At 41.0% G+C, this 14,037-nt stretch overlaps 1 protein-coding gene across 2 annotated transcripts in view; it reads right to left on the bottom strand.

Annotated features, from left to right (window-relative positions):
- Nucleotides 1-14,037, bottom strand: part of slc30a6 (solute carrier family 30 member 6) — a 60,516-nt gene that overhangs the window by 45,712 nt on the left and 767 nt on the right. For both annotated transcript variants that reach the window (XM_042501993.1, XM_042501994.1), the window contains exons 2-4: nucleotides 13,633-13,679; nucleotides 12,240-12,326; nucleotides 4,468-4,552 (exon numbers count right to left, since the gene is read on the bottom strand). In XM_042501993.1, the coding sequence (XP_042357927.1) occupies nucleotides 4,468-4,552; nucleotides 12,240-12,326; nucleotides 13,633-13,679 (219 nt within the window). The remainder of the gene's footprint in view (nucleotides 1-4,467; nucleotides 4,553-12,239; nucleotides 12,327-13,632; nucleotides 13,680-14,037) is intronic.

The raw sequence follows: 14,037 nt of genomic DNA, 5'->3' as shown, positions 1-14,037 counted from the left end.
TCATACACCAAATGCATTATTTGCCTTTTTTGCCACCAGTAGAGGATGAAATGATTCAAATTTCTATGTTGTCAATGTTGCGATGTTGCATCTCAAGGGAGAATACTGTTGGGACCATAGGCTGTCTAAATAATGGACAAGTGTTAATTTGGTTGATGAAGACCTTTTTCCATAACCAAAATGAGACAATGTCGAGCTCAAAATAGATCTTGATAATGAAAACTATGACGGAATCTACGTGTCTTTCTCGCTGACAAGATGGGACAAGACAGGACGAGACAGGAGGAGACCAAAACGTCAGCAGACTATCGGACATTCAAAATGAGAGGATAGCAGAGGAGAACATAACGGCCAACAACGGCAGTGGGTGCAATCATTTTCTAACGCCTTATGAGCAACAGTTTGAGATTGGAGCGCCGACTGGCTGTAAACTCCAGTAAATAGTTGACACCAGTTGTTCTAATTTCTGGGGCCTGTTTTAGTCTAATTGGATTAGTTTAAATAGAAAAAAAACATTTTGACTAGAATTTCATGAATTCTAGTTGAATAAAACATTGACTTTTCGTCAACTAAAATTAGACTATAACTATTAAGGATACAAATGCCTAAAATGTGACTAAAATAATAATTAACTTTCTTCTCAAGACTAAGACTGACAAAATTAACTCTGCTCTGCAGCTACATCTGCAGACTGAAACATCCCCAGAAGTACACTGTACACTGACAAAAAACAATAAAAACTGCTCCACTTAAAGAATCTCCGACCACCAAGGGGTCTTCAACTGGTGATCCGAATCTTTGACTTTCAAGGGGCAAACCTACAAAGTGTGCTTACTGTTTTTTGTTGTGGTAGCCAAAAGAAACCAACTGTAAAAAGAACTTTCTACCTCTGAGAAACAGTAGAAATCATCAGCCATTCGTAAAAGAAACTGAAAGCTTAGCATTAACGTGTGCGCAGTGTGAATAGAAACAGGTTACAGGAGATGAGGGCACCATCAGCCTCTATCCTAAAATTGTGTGACGTAAACAAGCATCACCAGGAAAGTGCACAGTAAATCAAAAGTAAACACTCAAAAAGAGTAGCCCCTTTCAGTGTTTTTAATTGTTAATGTGTCCTGGTAACTCTTGGACTTTTCCGTTACTGCAAAAAAGCTTTAACTCGGGCAATGCATCATTCTTCATCATCTCAGCATCACGAAATCTGAAGCTGTAACTGTCAGATGGACTGAAGAAAAGGCAAAAAAGTCTCCAAAATGGAAAGACTCAAGTGAAGCAGCAGATGAACTCCTGAGCATCTGACAGCTGGTGTGCTGATTATGTGAGTGGAGGAGACTTTATACACGAGGAGGAAACTGACAGTATTGAGACTGGGCCGCTGTCTGCTCCTGTTGTTCTCATCGGGGGCCGAGTATTGATGGCGGTGTCGCCTTCCCCCCCGTTCGTTCGATACCTCTGTCCTCCGCTTCCTGTCTGCACGACACCCGACGCCACCGCTATGTGTGTGTTTGTGTGTGTGTGTGGCTTATGCTGCAGTATTTGCAGGCAGAGCGGGTGAGCAGGGATAAGGTTGCATGTTGTTCTTTTCGTGGCAGCATTTTCCTGAGTGATGGAATCCCTGAGAGGATTTAATGTTGGTGGCAGACACGAGCCTCGCTGACCATAAACACTGCGTCTCACTGCACAGCTGTCTCACTGCACAGCTGTATGCTGAGTTTCACCCATTCAACAAATAGGCAGTGAGACAGGCAGCACTGAAAGATGTGCACATTTACAGCCAAATTAATTATGTCTAATTAATCAAAACCAATAAAATACACCCACATCGACAAAAACTTGATAAACTGACTCCTATTTACTCTTTGGCCTTCACACCCTAAATCACACCTGACCTAACATTTAACTACTGACTCCAAAAATACACATTGCATCTGATAAGGTATGGATTTAAAAAAAATCTACTTTCCTCCCCAGTGATTACTTTGTCTTCATCTCCAAAATGTACACAGTTCTTCTATGGCCATACATACCTGCAATCACTGCTCTCTGCATGCAAGTATAAATCTGGAGTTGTGTATGTGTATGTGTGTGTGTGTGTGTGTGTGTGTGTGTGTGCGTGCATGTGTGTCTTAGCATCCTAAATATAAGCCCGTCACATCGTCCAGAGCGCAGCCAGTGGACAGCTCAGCTGAGGCAGAGAAATGGTTTTAAGTGCTGCTGCTCAGCTCAGACAGGCCGCCAGACAACCCAAACACCCAAACACCCAAACACACACTCAGAGTTAAGACCAACACTGATAGTTATGGGAGCTACTGACAAATGATATTTCATGCATACATTTAAAATCATTAAAACCCCAAACTCCCAGTACATTCATGTTTCCAGAGCAGAGCTGAATGTTCTGTAGCAGTTTCACAGGACAAATAAACTGTTCATCAGGATTACACCAACAGGGGGTGATGAATCATCATGAAATAATCAGTAATCAACTGAACGTGACAGTGAACAGACGGGGCAGTGACCGAAACTGTCTGAAAGTTCTGACTGACAGCAATCACATCCTGATGCGGGGCTTTATCTTGGCTTTATCTCACATGGCAAGTGTATATTTTTAATTTGCATCATACAGTTAACCAGTTATATTTGTGGCACTTTCTGTGAACCTGTTTATATTTCTGGCATTATGTACATTTGGTTTTTCTTTCTTTTAGCCTTTCGGTGTGCCGTAACGGCTTTCTTGTGATCTCTGCATATTTACATGTTGTTCTGCTTGTTGTTGGAGGGAATCAAACATCAGATATCAGTTTATTTTTCAGCATACAGAGCAGAAAGAGGGAAGGGGGAGACGGCGGCCGCTTACACCGGTGTTCAGCGGTTACTGTAAGCAGCGAGCATGCTAATAAATGACCGTATCAGGGCCGGATCGAGACATTTTGGTGTCCTAAAAGAGATTGAGAGGTGGAGACATTGCAGAGACACCGGCGGGAACACTTGTGGACAATGACAGCGGAGAGGACATTGGCGGAGAGGACATTGGCGGAGAGGACATCGGCGGAGAGGACATCGGCGGAGAGGACATCGGCGGAGAATAAGAGCGGAGCGGACATTCGGAGACACCAGCAGAAAATTAGAGTGGAGCGGACATTCGGAGACACCAGCAGAAAATAAGAGCAGAGCGGACATTCGGAGACACCAGCGGAGACGACGGCAGAAGCACAGGCGGACTATGAGAGTGGGGAGACAATGCGGAGAATGACAGCGGAGTGGACATTCGGAGACACCGGGGGAGAATGAGAGCAGCACGGACATGGCTGGAATGCGTTCTATCGAATTTCTTTGAACTACATCTCATATTTTCTCAATTTTCTCAACTACTAAATTGTTTTAACCACTGTATTTAGAGGTCAAAGTGAAAGTGAACATATCTGAAATGGCGGTAATAATGTCTTATTGTGCTCACAGATACAGATAGTAAGATAGTAAGATATTAAGATAAGCAGCTCAAAGCTGAATCAACATGTATGACTGTGATCTATAAAAACGGACAAGTTTGGTAACAATTTCACAGTAAACAGTCATTTCCTCCTCTACAGTATACAGAGAAAATGATTGCCATTCTTAAAATAATTGTTTAAATGACTGTTGTTGACTAACCTGTTGTTTTGTTTTCCACCTGTCTCATTATGTGACTGCTCCTGGTTCTCTCGAGTGAACGAGTGAGTGCAAAATTTTCATTACTAATATAAATGATGGGCAGAACTTACAAACTAAGGCTTGAATTGTAATAAATCAGAAATATTCTATAAACTCCTTCTTTAATTTGTTAGTTTTCTGCTCTCCTGTTGTTGTATGTATCTGGAGAAAGACAAAAAAATAAATAAAAAATCTTCCTGTCAATATGACACATGTTCCCTGTGTTGTAGCACCGGAGGGTAAATACAGATGCTGTGAAGGACTCTGTTTCTTCAACATGCCCTTTAAAGTGCCATATTTTGACTGAGCTTACCCCCCTCAAACACACACAAACACACAAACACCAGCAGTAGCAGGATCAGCCTGGACTCCTGTGGTGAGACGACACTGCTAACACACTTCCTAAAGACTTGTTCAGTGTGTGCCTAAAGCTGCAGCACACACACGTACTCATGCTTTTGTGTGTGCGTTTAAGTGTGTAACTGTCAATCTGTGTTTACTGTGTGTAGACAGGTATCTCCGCCAGTTAATGTCTGTGTCCAGGCCTCAAAGTGTGTGTTTTTCTGTGTACAGCTGTCTCTGTGTGCGTGTGCATGTCAGTTTGCATGTGTCTATCTGTCACTGTGTTTGTTTTATGTGTGTGTGTGTGAGTTAGTAGCACGTGTTTGTGTGTTTGTATGTTTGTGTGCTTGTGTGTGTGTGTGTGTGTGTGTGTGTGTGTGTGTGTGTGTGTGTGTGTGTGTGTGTGTGTGTGTGTGTGTGTGCGCGCGCGCTCACCCATACTGTTGGTGGAGCTGCACCACATCAGCAGACAGCCGGTACACAGCAGGTTGAGCGCCCCAAACAGCAGGATCCTCCACGACTGGAAACGACAACAAGAAAACACAAAAACTGTTTAAGAACAGGTTAGAACCAGGAGAAGAGAGGCTCAACGTTTGGCTTGAGGCCCCACTAGTGTCACTGATTATGCAGGGAGGTAAAAACATTTGCACATTTTCTTTTGAAAACAAAAAAAATCATTTGTAATAGTTGCTCATAAGTACATAAGTAGAGGGTTGACATTATAAGCTCATTTTACATGAACACTGATATATTGGCCAAGTAAACTGGCTGACATATCGTTAGTAGATTATATAATTAGATAAAGTTGCACAACTAAACATTTAAATACCAAAAAGTTAAGCTAAACAAACTTCAAGGCCTTTATTTTTAAAAGGACCCTGGAAATGAACTTAATACCAATTTACAAGCCCAAATTGAAATAAAGACAACCAATACTCAGTTGAACACGTCTAACCACGGACAATTTTTAATCACTTAATGAAGGAAATGAAGTGCAGATTAATCGCTGATGGAAAGAATCATTCGCTGCAGACAATAATCATTAACTGCATCTCTTGTCTCTTGTACGGGCCAAGCATCAAAACACTGGATCCTACATTTCCCATAATGCAACTCAAAAGCATCTTTTGTGACAGCATTTTTCAAATCGCAGTTAGTAATGCAGAGTTTCTGTTAAATTCATCCAAACGAAGGTGACCGTGACGACACAAAGCTGATCCAGGAGATATTATACAACAGTTTTCTCCTGAACAGGGTTTCCCCAGCTGTCAGTCAGCGTCCAGCAGCAGCAGACACTCTGGCAGGTGACCAGCCGCCGTCTAATCCCAATCCAAACCTACAAACCGACTGGGAGCTGCTGGGTTTTGGCTGCTGGACTCAGAGTGAGTTTCCTGCCCTGCGGTCGACCTGCTGTGCCGGCTGGGGGATTTTGTTGAATTGTCTGACTGAACGAGTCACTACAGTCTGAATCAGTTCATCACAGAAATACCAGCTGAGGGGAAGGTCACTTTCAGAGGACGGGAGAGCAGGAAACAGGCTCAGTACTGAGAAAGAGCAGTTCTGCTCATCTGTAACATCTGTTTCATTATGATAAAACACTAAAATGCTTTATAAAGTCCAATAATTTACTTTAATCTTTTTTAAAAACAACTGAAGATATTTTACATTTCAGTTCACACCTGGATTATAGAAATACACATTTTATAATCAACAAGTCTTTCTACTCTAATAACACAATCATTTACCAGTGCCTCGCAAGATGACCCATATGGTTACTACACTGTTTTTAAAAATTGCATCTATCTTAATTGATCACTGATTTAATGCACCTGCTGAGCATGCTAAGTGACCCTGGACGACGCATCATCTAGCTATGAATTCTTAAGTTGTGCACAGCCTTTCTGATGTTTTTTTGATAATCCCTGTCACAGTTATGACTGATGCACACTCAGTCTACATCCTCAAAATCTACCATACAGTACAGTGTGTGAAATACGTGCAGGCTCCCAAATGTGCCCTTTAACACTGCCTCTTTAAGGCAGTAATTTCACACGATATTCTGTCTCACGTTTATATGTAAAAAATACAGTTGCAAAATTGGGCGACAGAGTTGTCTCACCTTTAAGCTGGCAGGGAAGTAGTGACAACGCTGAAACAGGGTCTGTATGAAAGGGACACCCAGCAGGATGGTACTGGGTGGCACAAGTGTGACATTTTGATGTTTGATGTTACTAGTGTGACCCACTGCAGGAGAGTTAGCTGGTAGCCGTGCTTTGTTAATATTGCCAATATTTGCTTATCTATATACTACATATATATATATATGTGTGTGTGTGTTGACTGTCTTTGCCATAGCCTTGTTTTCACATTATTTTTTGTATAAATGCATGTGTTACATTTTATGTTCTGACTGAATCTAACAAGGCTATCTGAGGAAGGCAGATGTATTTTTACAGGCGTTAGTCTCTCAAACAAAGTGACTGCAACCTGCCGTTTTACAGTAAATGGAAAAATTGATTTGAACATGAAGTCAATGTGGTGCTGTTCTGTGCGTAAACATTTGATTAAGTTCAGTCAACTTAAACTTCTTGGTTGAGTTAAGGAGAGGATTGTGGTTAAAAGAAACCAACATTTAATGTTTATGGAAGACAGGACGTGAACTGCGGTCTTTGTCCACCACAAATGCCTTCCTACGAGGTTTTGTGGGACGCTACATCAGGGTTACTTTTCTTCCTTCTTTGCTTCTGAGAGGCAGCAATCATTACACACACAACAAGCATAAGTCATTTGTCAAGAAAACATAATGTTTAAGTGTTTGGACAAATGACCAATGAAAGATGACCAAAGACCAATTAATTTAGCCCAAAACATTCTTGTTCAGAGCCCATTCAACACTCGCTCGGCCTGGATGTAAATTCAGCAGAATTTTCAATGGAGAAAATAAAATAAATAAATAAATGTGGAGTCTAAACTCGCCCTCTGAGCAGAAAGAGAGAGTGCGTCTGTGTGTGTCAGAGGAAAGAGAAACAAGAAATGGAACAAGGGAACGTATGTGTGTGTTAGTGTGTGCGTGTGAGTGTGTGTGTGTCCTGGCCTGTCACTTCGTGTTGGAGTCATATGCCGTGGTGGGGAGCGCCGAGTGCTGTGAAATCTACAATTACTGTGGTGTGCTGTGTTATGACAGCACTAGGGCGTCTGGTGACAGCACTAGCCAGCGACAGGCATGGGAGACCCACAGTGTGTGTGTGTGTGTGTGTGTGTGCGTGCGTGCGTGTGTGAGTGCATGCATGCGTGCATGTGTCCGTGTGTGCAAACAGAGAGACAGCACTTGGCCCAAAACATTCCCAACCCCCCCTTCACGTACAAATACCCTGAGCGCCTGGAGGAGAGTGCATGAATGTCAAATCCTGAAACTCTGCTGCCCCCGTCTGTTCGTCAGCGGCGTCGCCCGGCTGTCCGCTGGCATAACGGCGAGCCAACATATTGATGTTGCATGTGACATTGGAGTGACAGAGCTGCAGCGCTCGTACAGCGCCTCAGTCACCAGGTACTGTATTAAATAAAGGAGCCCCTGCTGACGCCAGACCTGATTACATCATTGTTGAGCGCCGTGCCCTGCTGCATCATCGGGCAGCGCTGGGGAAATGTGTGTCATCATGGTGAGCACAGGCGTGACTCATATTAGCCTCTGAAGACGAGAGGTAGAGGAAGAAGGAGAGCTCAGTTTTATCATAACAGACTGGAAGGACGTGCAGGAGGATTTGTGGGACTTTTGGGGCAAACTAAAACCTGCAGCTCGCCGCCTTCGTGACCCGGCACGGCTCGCTTCCAGTAGCAATGAAAACACATCCACCTCAGATTGGAGCCGTCAGGGCTCTGTGTCTCACGGGTGGCTGTGTTCTCCTCTCAAAATAAACCTACTTACATAATGAATCGGCGGCAGCGGTGGAGGCCTGTTAACGCGGACAGAGGAGTTTTCCGACTCGGCTGCTGCAGCAGAAACGAGATGACGCCTGGTCCTCTCTCCTGCCCTGCAGTCATGTCTTTCCTCTGCTGACGGCCTGATGTCCCTGCTCCAGTTTTATCAGGACATTTTGTTACGGCAACAGGGACTGATGAGCTCAAGCAACAAAGTCCAGCACCATAAACATGTATAACAGACATGGTGAATTGAGTGAATTAGAATTCATTCAAACTCGCTTCTGCTCTAGGGTTACTTTAATACACTGTATGAAACTGAGTAGGTCTGCCCCTCAAAAGTGAGACAGTCAGTCGAATCAAGTCGAGTTCAAGACCATTTTTCTTTTTTCTGACAGTTGGAGTGCTGCGCAGTGTGCTTCCAGAGACAATTTGGTCTCCAGATGTTGCTGCAGAGTGAGCACTCTTGACTTTTCATGCTAGTCTTTAGTACAAGGAGCTGCAGAAGAGCTTCTGCAGAAGTGGTGAATTTGCAGCACACATAAAGCTCAACACGACACAGTCTCTGGCTTTGTTTGATATTAAGTGTGAGCAAACTTTTGTTGTATATTACAATTACAATTATAATTATGTGAATGCCACGGTCATGCCGTCTGAACGCCCAACTGAGCACTATTCAAACTTTAAAACTTGATACAGAAAAAAAAAGTCAAATATTCATATTGAACAGTCAAATCCATTTCAACCGACATAATTCTCAGTCAGGTACAGCCGTAAGACTGAGTGCAGTTTTGTGCAAAATTGTACTGGAAAACTTTATAGGGCTTTACAGGAAATTTAAAGATGATTGCAGGCATGAAAAGTGGGTTTCCCAGTTGATAAAAGTCAGAACAGAGGTCTGCCAAGTCAAGCAGGGTCCATACAAAGACACATCTCCGCCCAGTTTTATCTTGATTATTGAAGGATAAGTGATGAATGGAATCATATCTGGCTTCAAAGTTTTTCAGATAGGTTACAGGACCACAGTATCACCTTGATGTTTGCAATGATTGGTTATGTTGAGGCCTGACACCTTATATTTAAACACTGTAATCATTAAATCAGGACCACGGTTAAAGGTTTAAGTCTATATTTGTTTCAGCTGACCACAGCATTAGGCGTCTTCGGACTGAAGGCATGTTTTTTTTTAGAGTTTTAAGAATGCCCCTTTTGTTGTGTCTGCATTGCAAGAACTAAGAACGAATACAGCTCTCACATTGCCATTTGAGGCACTTTATAACCACAGTTGGAAAGCGACAGTAAAGTGGAGAAAAAGACTCAGGATGGAATTGAACCTACATGGGGCGCACACTCTACCGGGTGAGCCATTAATTGGCTTGAGGGACTTTTTTAGCTGCTATTTCAGGGTAGGTACTGCCCCAGCACTAGAACATCATGAGGTGGGCATTTGTGCAATAATCTTGTATGGGACTTTAGTGCAATTAATTTAGGTAGGGCATCAGTGCAATACTCTTGGGGGTGTATGGATCAGGGGGATGCTGTGTGTTGATTGTAGTGTGACTATGTATGTATGTGGCCTGCGTTCTTTCAAATGTCAAAGATAAAGAGGGAGACAGTAAAGGCATATCTTATCTTATGAGGTGCAGTTTTATATTTTACATACTTTTCACACTTAGCACATTGTCCATATAATTTAAACATTAAACATGCTATTCACATACTAATGCCAATTGTCTATTTATGTATTTCTTTAAATTTATATTTTATTTTATTCTTTACAAATATATTTCATTTTCATTGTTTACTACTACTGTATTTCTATTTCATATTTTATATTCACTTGTGGTGGTGAATATTTCTACTTGCTATAATTCTCTTTGCTGGCATCAGTGACTGTAATGAACCACAATTTCCCCCCAGGGATCAGTAAAGTATTTCTGATTCCAATTATTTCTTTTCTTTTCTTTTCCTCCCAATGCAGCACTGGCAACTGACTTTTTTTACAAAGCTGGAAAAACAAGCAACTGCTCATAATGAAAAAATGGAAGAAAACAGACAAATGGACTGACACTGAAATCCAGGCTTTACTGAGCACATACTGTATGTGAGAGTGAAAATACAAACTCATCGCAGCAAAAATGCTGTTGCTATACTAACTGCCAGCCAGTTTACAGGATGTCACTTCAGTGTCCTGTTGGCAGTGCGAAATCTAGCAGAAAATAGCTCTGGATGGTATGTAGTTCTCAGGAAAAAATATTAAAATATGGACAACAGCTCACTTGCAGTTTCTCCTCAAAGATATTTATAGTGCTGCACTCACATGTTCACATAAAAATTGTGCTAAGAAGAGAAATAAGTCATAGTCCTGCATCTGCATACAGCTAATTGAAATAAAGTGGGCATTTGATTATCAGTTTTACAGAGGACACAGCCCCCTAAATTTCTGATGTTGGATAGATGTGTGAGGCAGGTGTTAAATTCAAAAAGCACTTCATTTAAGCCATACTGAGGTTCTTAGTGTGTAGAAATGCTGTCAAAGGCTTTCAATCTAAGATAAAGACCGACTTCATCTCACATTTTGGCATAAAAATGAGCAGATTTAAAGATTTCAGCATAAAAAGTCATCAATCTTTTTTTTTTCAGTGTTAAAAGTCGCTGCTGCAATTTCAGCCAGTTAAAAACTGCTGTATTGATCAAGCAGAATCTGAAATCAGTTGTCGACAAGACCATTTTTTATATCACAACACAAAAGGTAACAGGAGACATGAGGCGAGGCGTTGAGGAAGTGCATCTCAACTTTCGCCAGTTTGAACTATGTTTGGTCCCTAAGCCGTGTACGACACCATGTAATCCAATCCAAGGCTCTATGGGGAAGCAAGACCCCCTGCCAGTATGTGGTCAAAGTGGATTATAGTACAATAACGTTGACACCCGCCCACACACACACACACACACACACACACACACACACACACACACACACACACACACAAAAAAAACAATCTGTAATTTTTACATCCCAGTGTTGTTCTGGAGCATTTTTAGCTTAGGCTCTACATCTGTCCCTGTGTTGTTGTGACGCATTACTACTTTTTTTTTCATGTACTCTAATTTTAGAGAAACAAAATCACTCCAAGCATTTGAACTACGTATGTTCTTTTGAGCAGGAAATTAGGACAAACTCTGCTGCTGTTCCTTGTTTTCGTCTTTGTCAGTGTGTTTACTGTGGTTGCTGAGGTGGAATATCTAATGTATGTTTATCAGAAACATAACAGCTGCAGTAATACAAGTGCCATCCCTGGCATTTAAATCACCATTAAATACTGCTGTAAAAGTGTGACGAATGCCAAACAACTGGCTTCAAAATGCAGCATAAGTGGTCAATGTGCTCAAAAAAGCGCACTTTTGGGGGGGTTTGAAGGAGAAGTTTGGTGCCCAACAAGAGGGCAGCAGACAAGCAAACAAGACTTCAGTGTCTCTGCTCCCGTTCCTTCACTGTCAAACCCGAGCTGTATGCTATGTCCATCACAAACTATCACAACAAAGACAGAATAAGCTCAATTTCTAGGAGCTGATTAGCTGGACTACCCAGCACCCTGCCAATGTTTTTTTGCCAAAGAAAAATGCTTTGTAGACACACGCCTTTATGCTGCAGAAGTGGTTGAAGAAACCAACTAACCCTAACCATTTCTCCCGAGGTTTTGTGACTTTTTACCACAGTGGTAATAAATACTGGCATTTATTGTAAAATGAATCAGAAGATGATGTTTGATACCTAAAAAATTTCAATATGGGAGGAGAATTACATAAAAAACAGCAAAATTAAATTGCAAATTGAAAAATGGGCCGAATGACACTTTAAAGCACCTAGGATCAGCATGTACCGAAATTAAGACTACAGTAAGAAGCTGTCAGACAAAGTGGACCGGCAGTCATGGCTCGTAGTATTTATGGATAGTAATTTACTCTGAGGGCTTCAGCCCTGCTGCTTTCACAGGAACATGGTGACCTGATAGGAAAACAGGATTACTGGAGGTGTTTGGGTTTGACTCTGTGTATGAGACACAGAATCTAACCAGCTTACAGCACAATGGGATTAAGAAGTGAGGATCCTCCAGACGTTAACCTCTGAGTAAAACGAGGGGGAACGACGAGGTACAGATGATGATAACCAGGCGGATTTAGTTGGATGATGATCAAAGCAAATGAAGGCAAAAATACCAGAAATGACACAAAGACTAGACCTGATTTTTGAGGAAATAAAGTGTTTTCATCACAAACACACTTACCCGTCTATCTGAGGTGACGAGTCTGAATTCTTGCTGCAGTTTTCCAAAGATGGATCTGTGGGTCTTCCTGAAAGGATGAATGGTTCCCTGTAATTAAAAGAAAATTTACAATAGTTATTAAAACAATCTAACTTTTCATACAAGCATAGATAACTTTAACTCATGAAGCATGTACAGCACAAATAATTCTGTACAGTTGTCAGGAACAACACTGAAATTTATTTAAGTACAATTCAGTTCATCAACTCTGTGGCAGAAAAGCAGTGAGGGAGGCAAAGCATGACCTACACTGACACCAAGTGGTGTATTAGTGTATGACAATGACTTCTTCTGCTTAATTGGATCCTAAACTTGAAACTGATTTCTTTTTTCAAAAGTCTTACAGAAAGAAAAAAATAGGTTGAAGAACATTAACAACCCTCTAACATCTCTGCGGATGATGATATTTTCTCAAGGCATTCAAAAATCACAGTCTTTTTGCACAAAACATTTTTAAAGCAGTACAAGTGTCTAAAACAGCAAAGTTATAAATTAGAGAAAGTCATCAAATTAACTCAAAATGTTGCACATTTGATGGCTAATAGCACTATTGACAGTACATGCATTTCAAAGTAATCCACCTTCTTCTACACCAAAAAGGCCAAACATAGCTTTACATACAAGTGAAAAGCTGACAACTGCTAAAACAAATTTAAAACAGTGCAGACATTTTACTTTTGTTATGTCTTGTATTTTCAGTAAACCCCTAAAGTCCCAAAAGATTCTTGTAAACCTGACTAATTGCTAACACATAAACAAAACAGGAAATATATACAGTATATCTGCTGCAGATCAAACTGTGAAAACTAAAGCCTGATCAAGCAGTACTGTGAGATCGGGCAGAGATGTGATTCTGAAGATCACTATGTTGAAGGTGAGTTAATCACATAAACAATGCATGCAAAACATTATTACTAATGTTGTGATTACATCAATTGTTTGGATTTTTAAAGACTAGTCTCCCCACCATCCAGAGGTGTGCTCATGGCAAAGACTCAAACATGATAACAGTATAATTAAACAAAATCTGCAAAAGAAAAACCCACAAAGACTGAGAAACATTTTGTCCCTCAACGAAAGTTACGCTGAGCCTTCCTTCAAACACTCTTCTAATAGTCTTTCAAAGAGTTAAGAAAGCTCTAATCCAGTGAGAACTCAATTCTTTATTCATAAAAAATGCTATGTAAACAGCTTCTCTTCACAACTGCTGCAAGCTCTATGGGCTCTGAGTTTGTTTGTTATGTATGTTATTGTTATGAGGAGAGGGGAAAAAGGGAAACTAAACCAATCAACTTGATAACCAACCAACACCATGAAAAAAATGAAATATTAAAAAAAAAAAAAAAACACTCACCAGGACATATGTGTCATGTTCATGCTTCTTTCTATGCATGTGGACATCTGTAGAAGAATATAGACACTATCATCAACAACACTGTCATCACACACATTAATAACTTAATTTAACAGAGAAAACTTACGTCTCATCTCTATTGTAACCCCTTTCTCTAACTAACTTTAAAGGGATAGTTTGGATCTTTTGAAGTGTGGGGCTGTATGAGGTACTAATATACAGTCTGTGTATTATCTACTGTATATGTCAGTCAGCACGCTCCCAGTTTGGAGAGGCAAGCAGAGGTGCTGCCACAGAAGCAGGACCAGACACAAGCAAGTAGATGCGATTAACCAATTATAAAAATAGTTGCCATTTTTTTTCTGTCAATCAACTAATCATTACAGCTCAAATATAAAGTACTTC

Source organism: Plectropomus leopardus, chromosome 15 (assembly GCF_008729295.1).
Source record: "Plectropomus leopardus isolate mb chromosome 15, YSFRI_Pleo_2.0, whole genome shotgun sequence".
Lineage (NCBI taxonomy): Eukaryota > Metazoa > Chordata > Actinopteri > Perciformes > Serranidae > Plectropomus > Plectropomus leopardus.
Note: the sequence above shows the minus strand (reverse complement) of the source record. Positions and strands in the feature narration are given on the sequence as shown.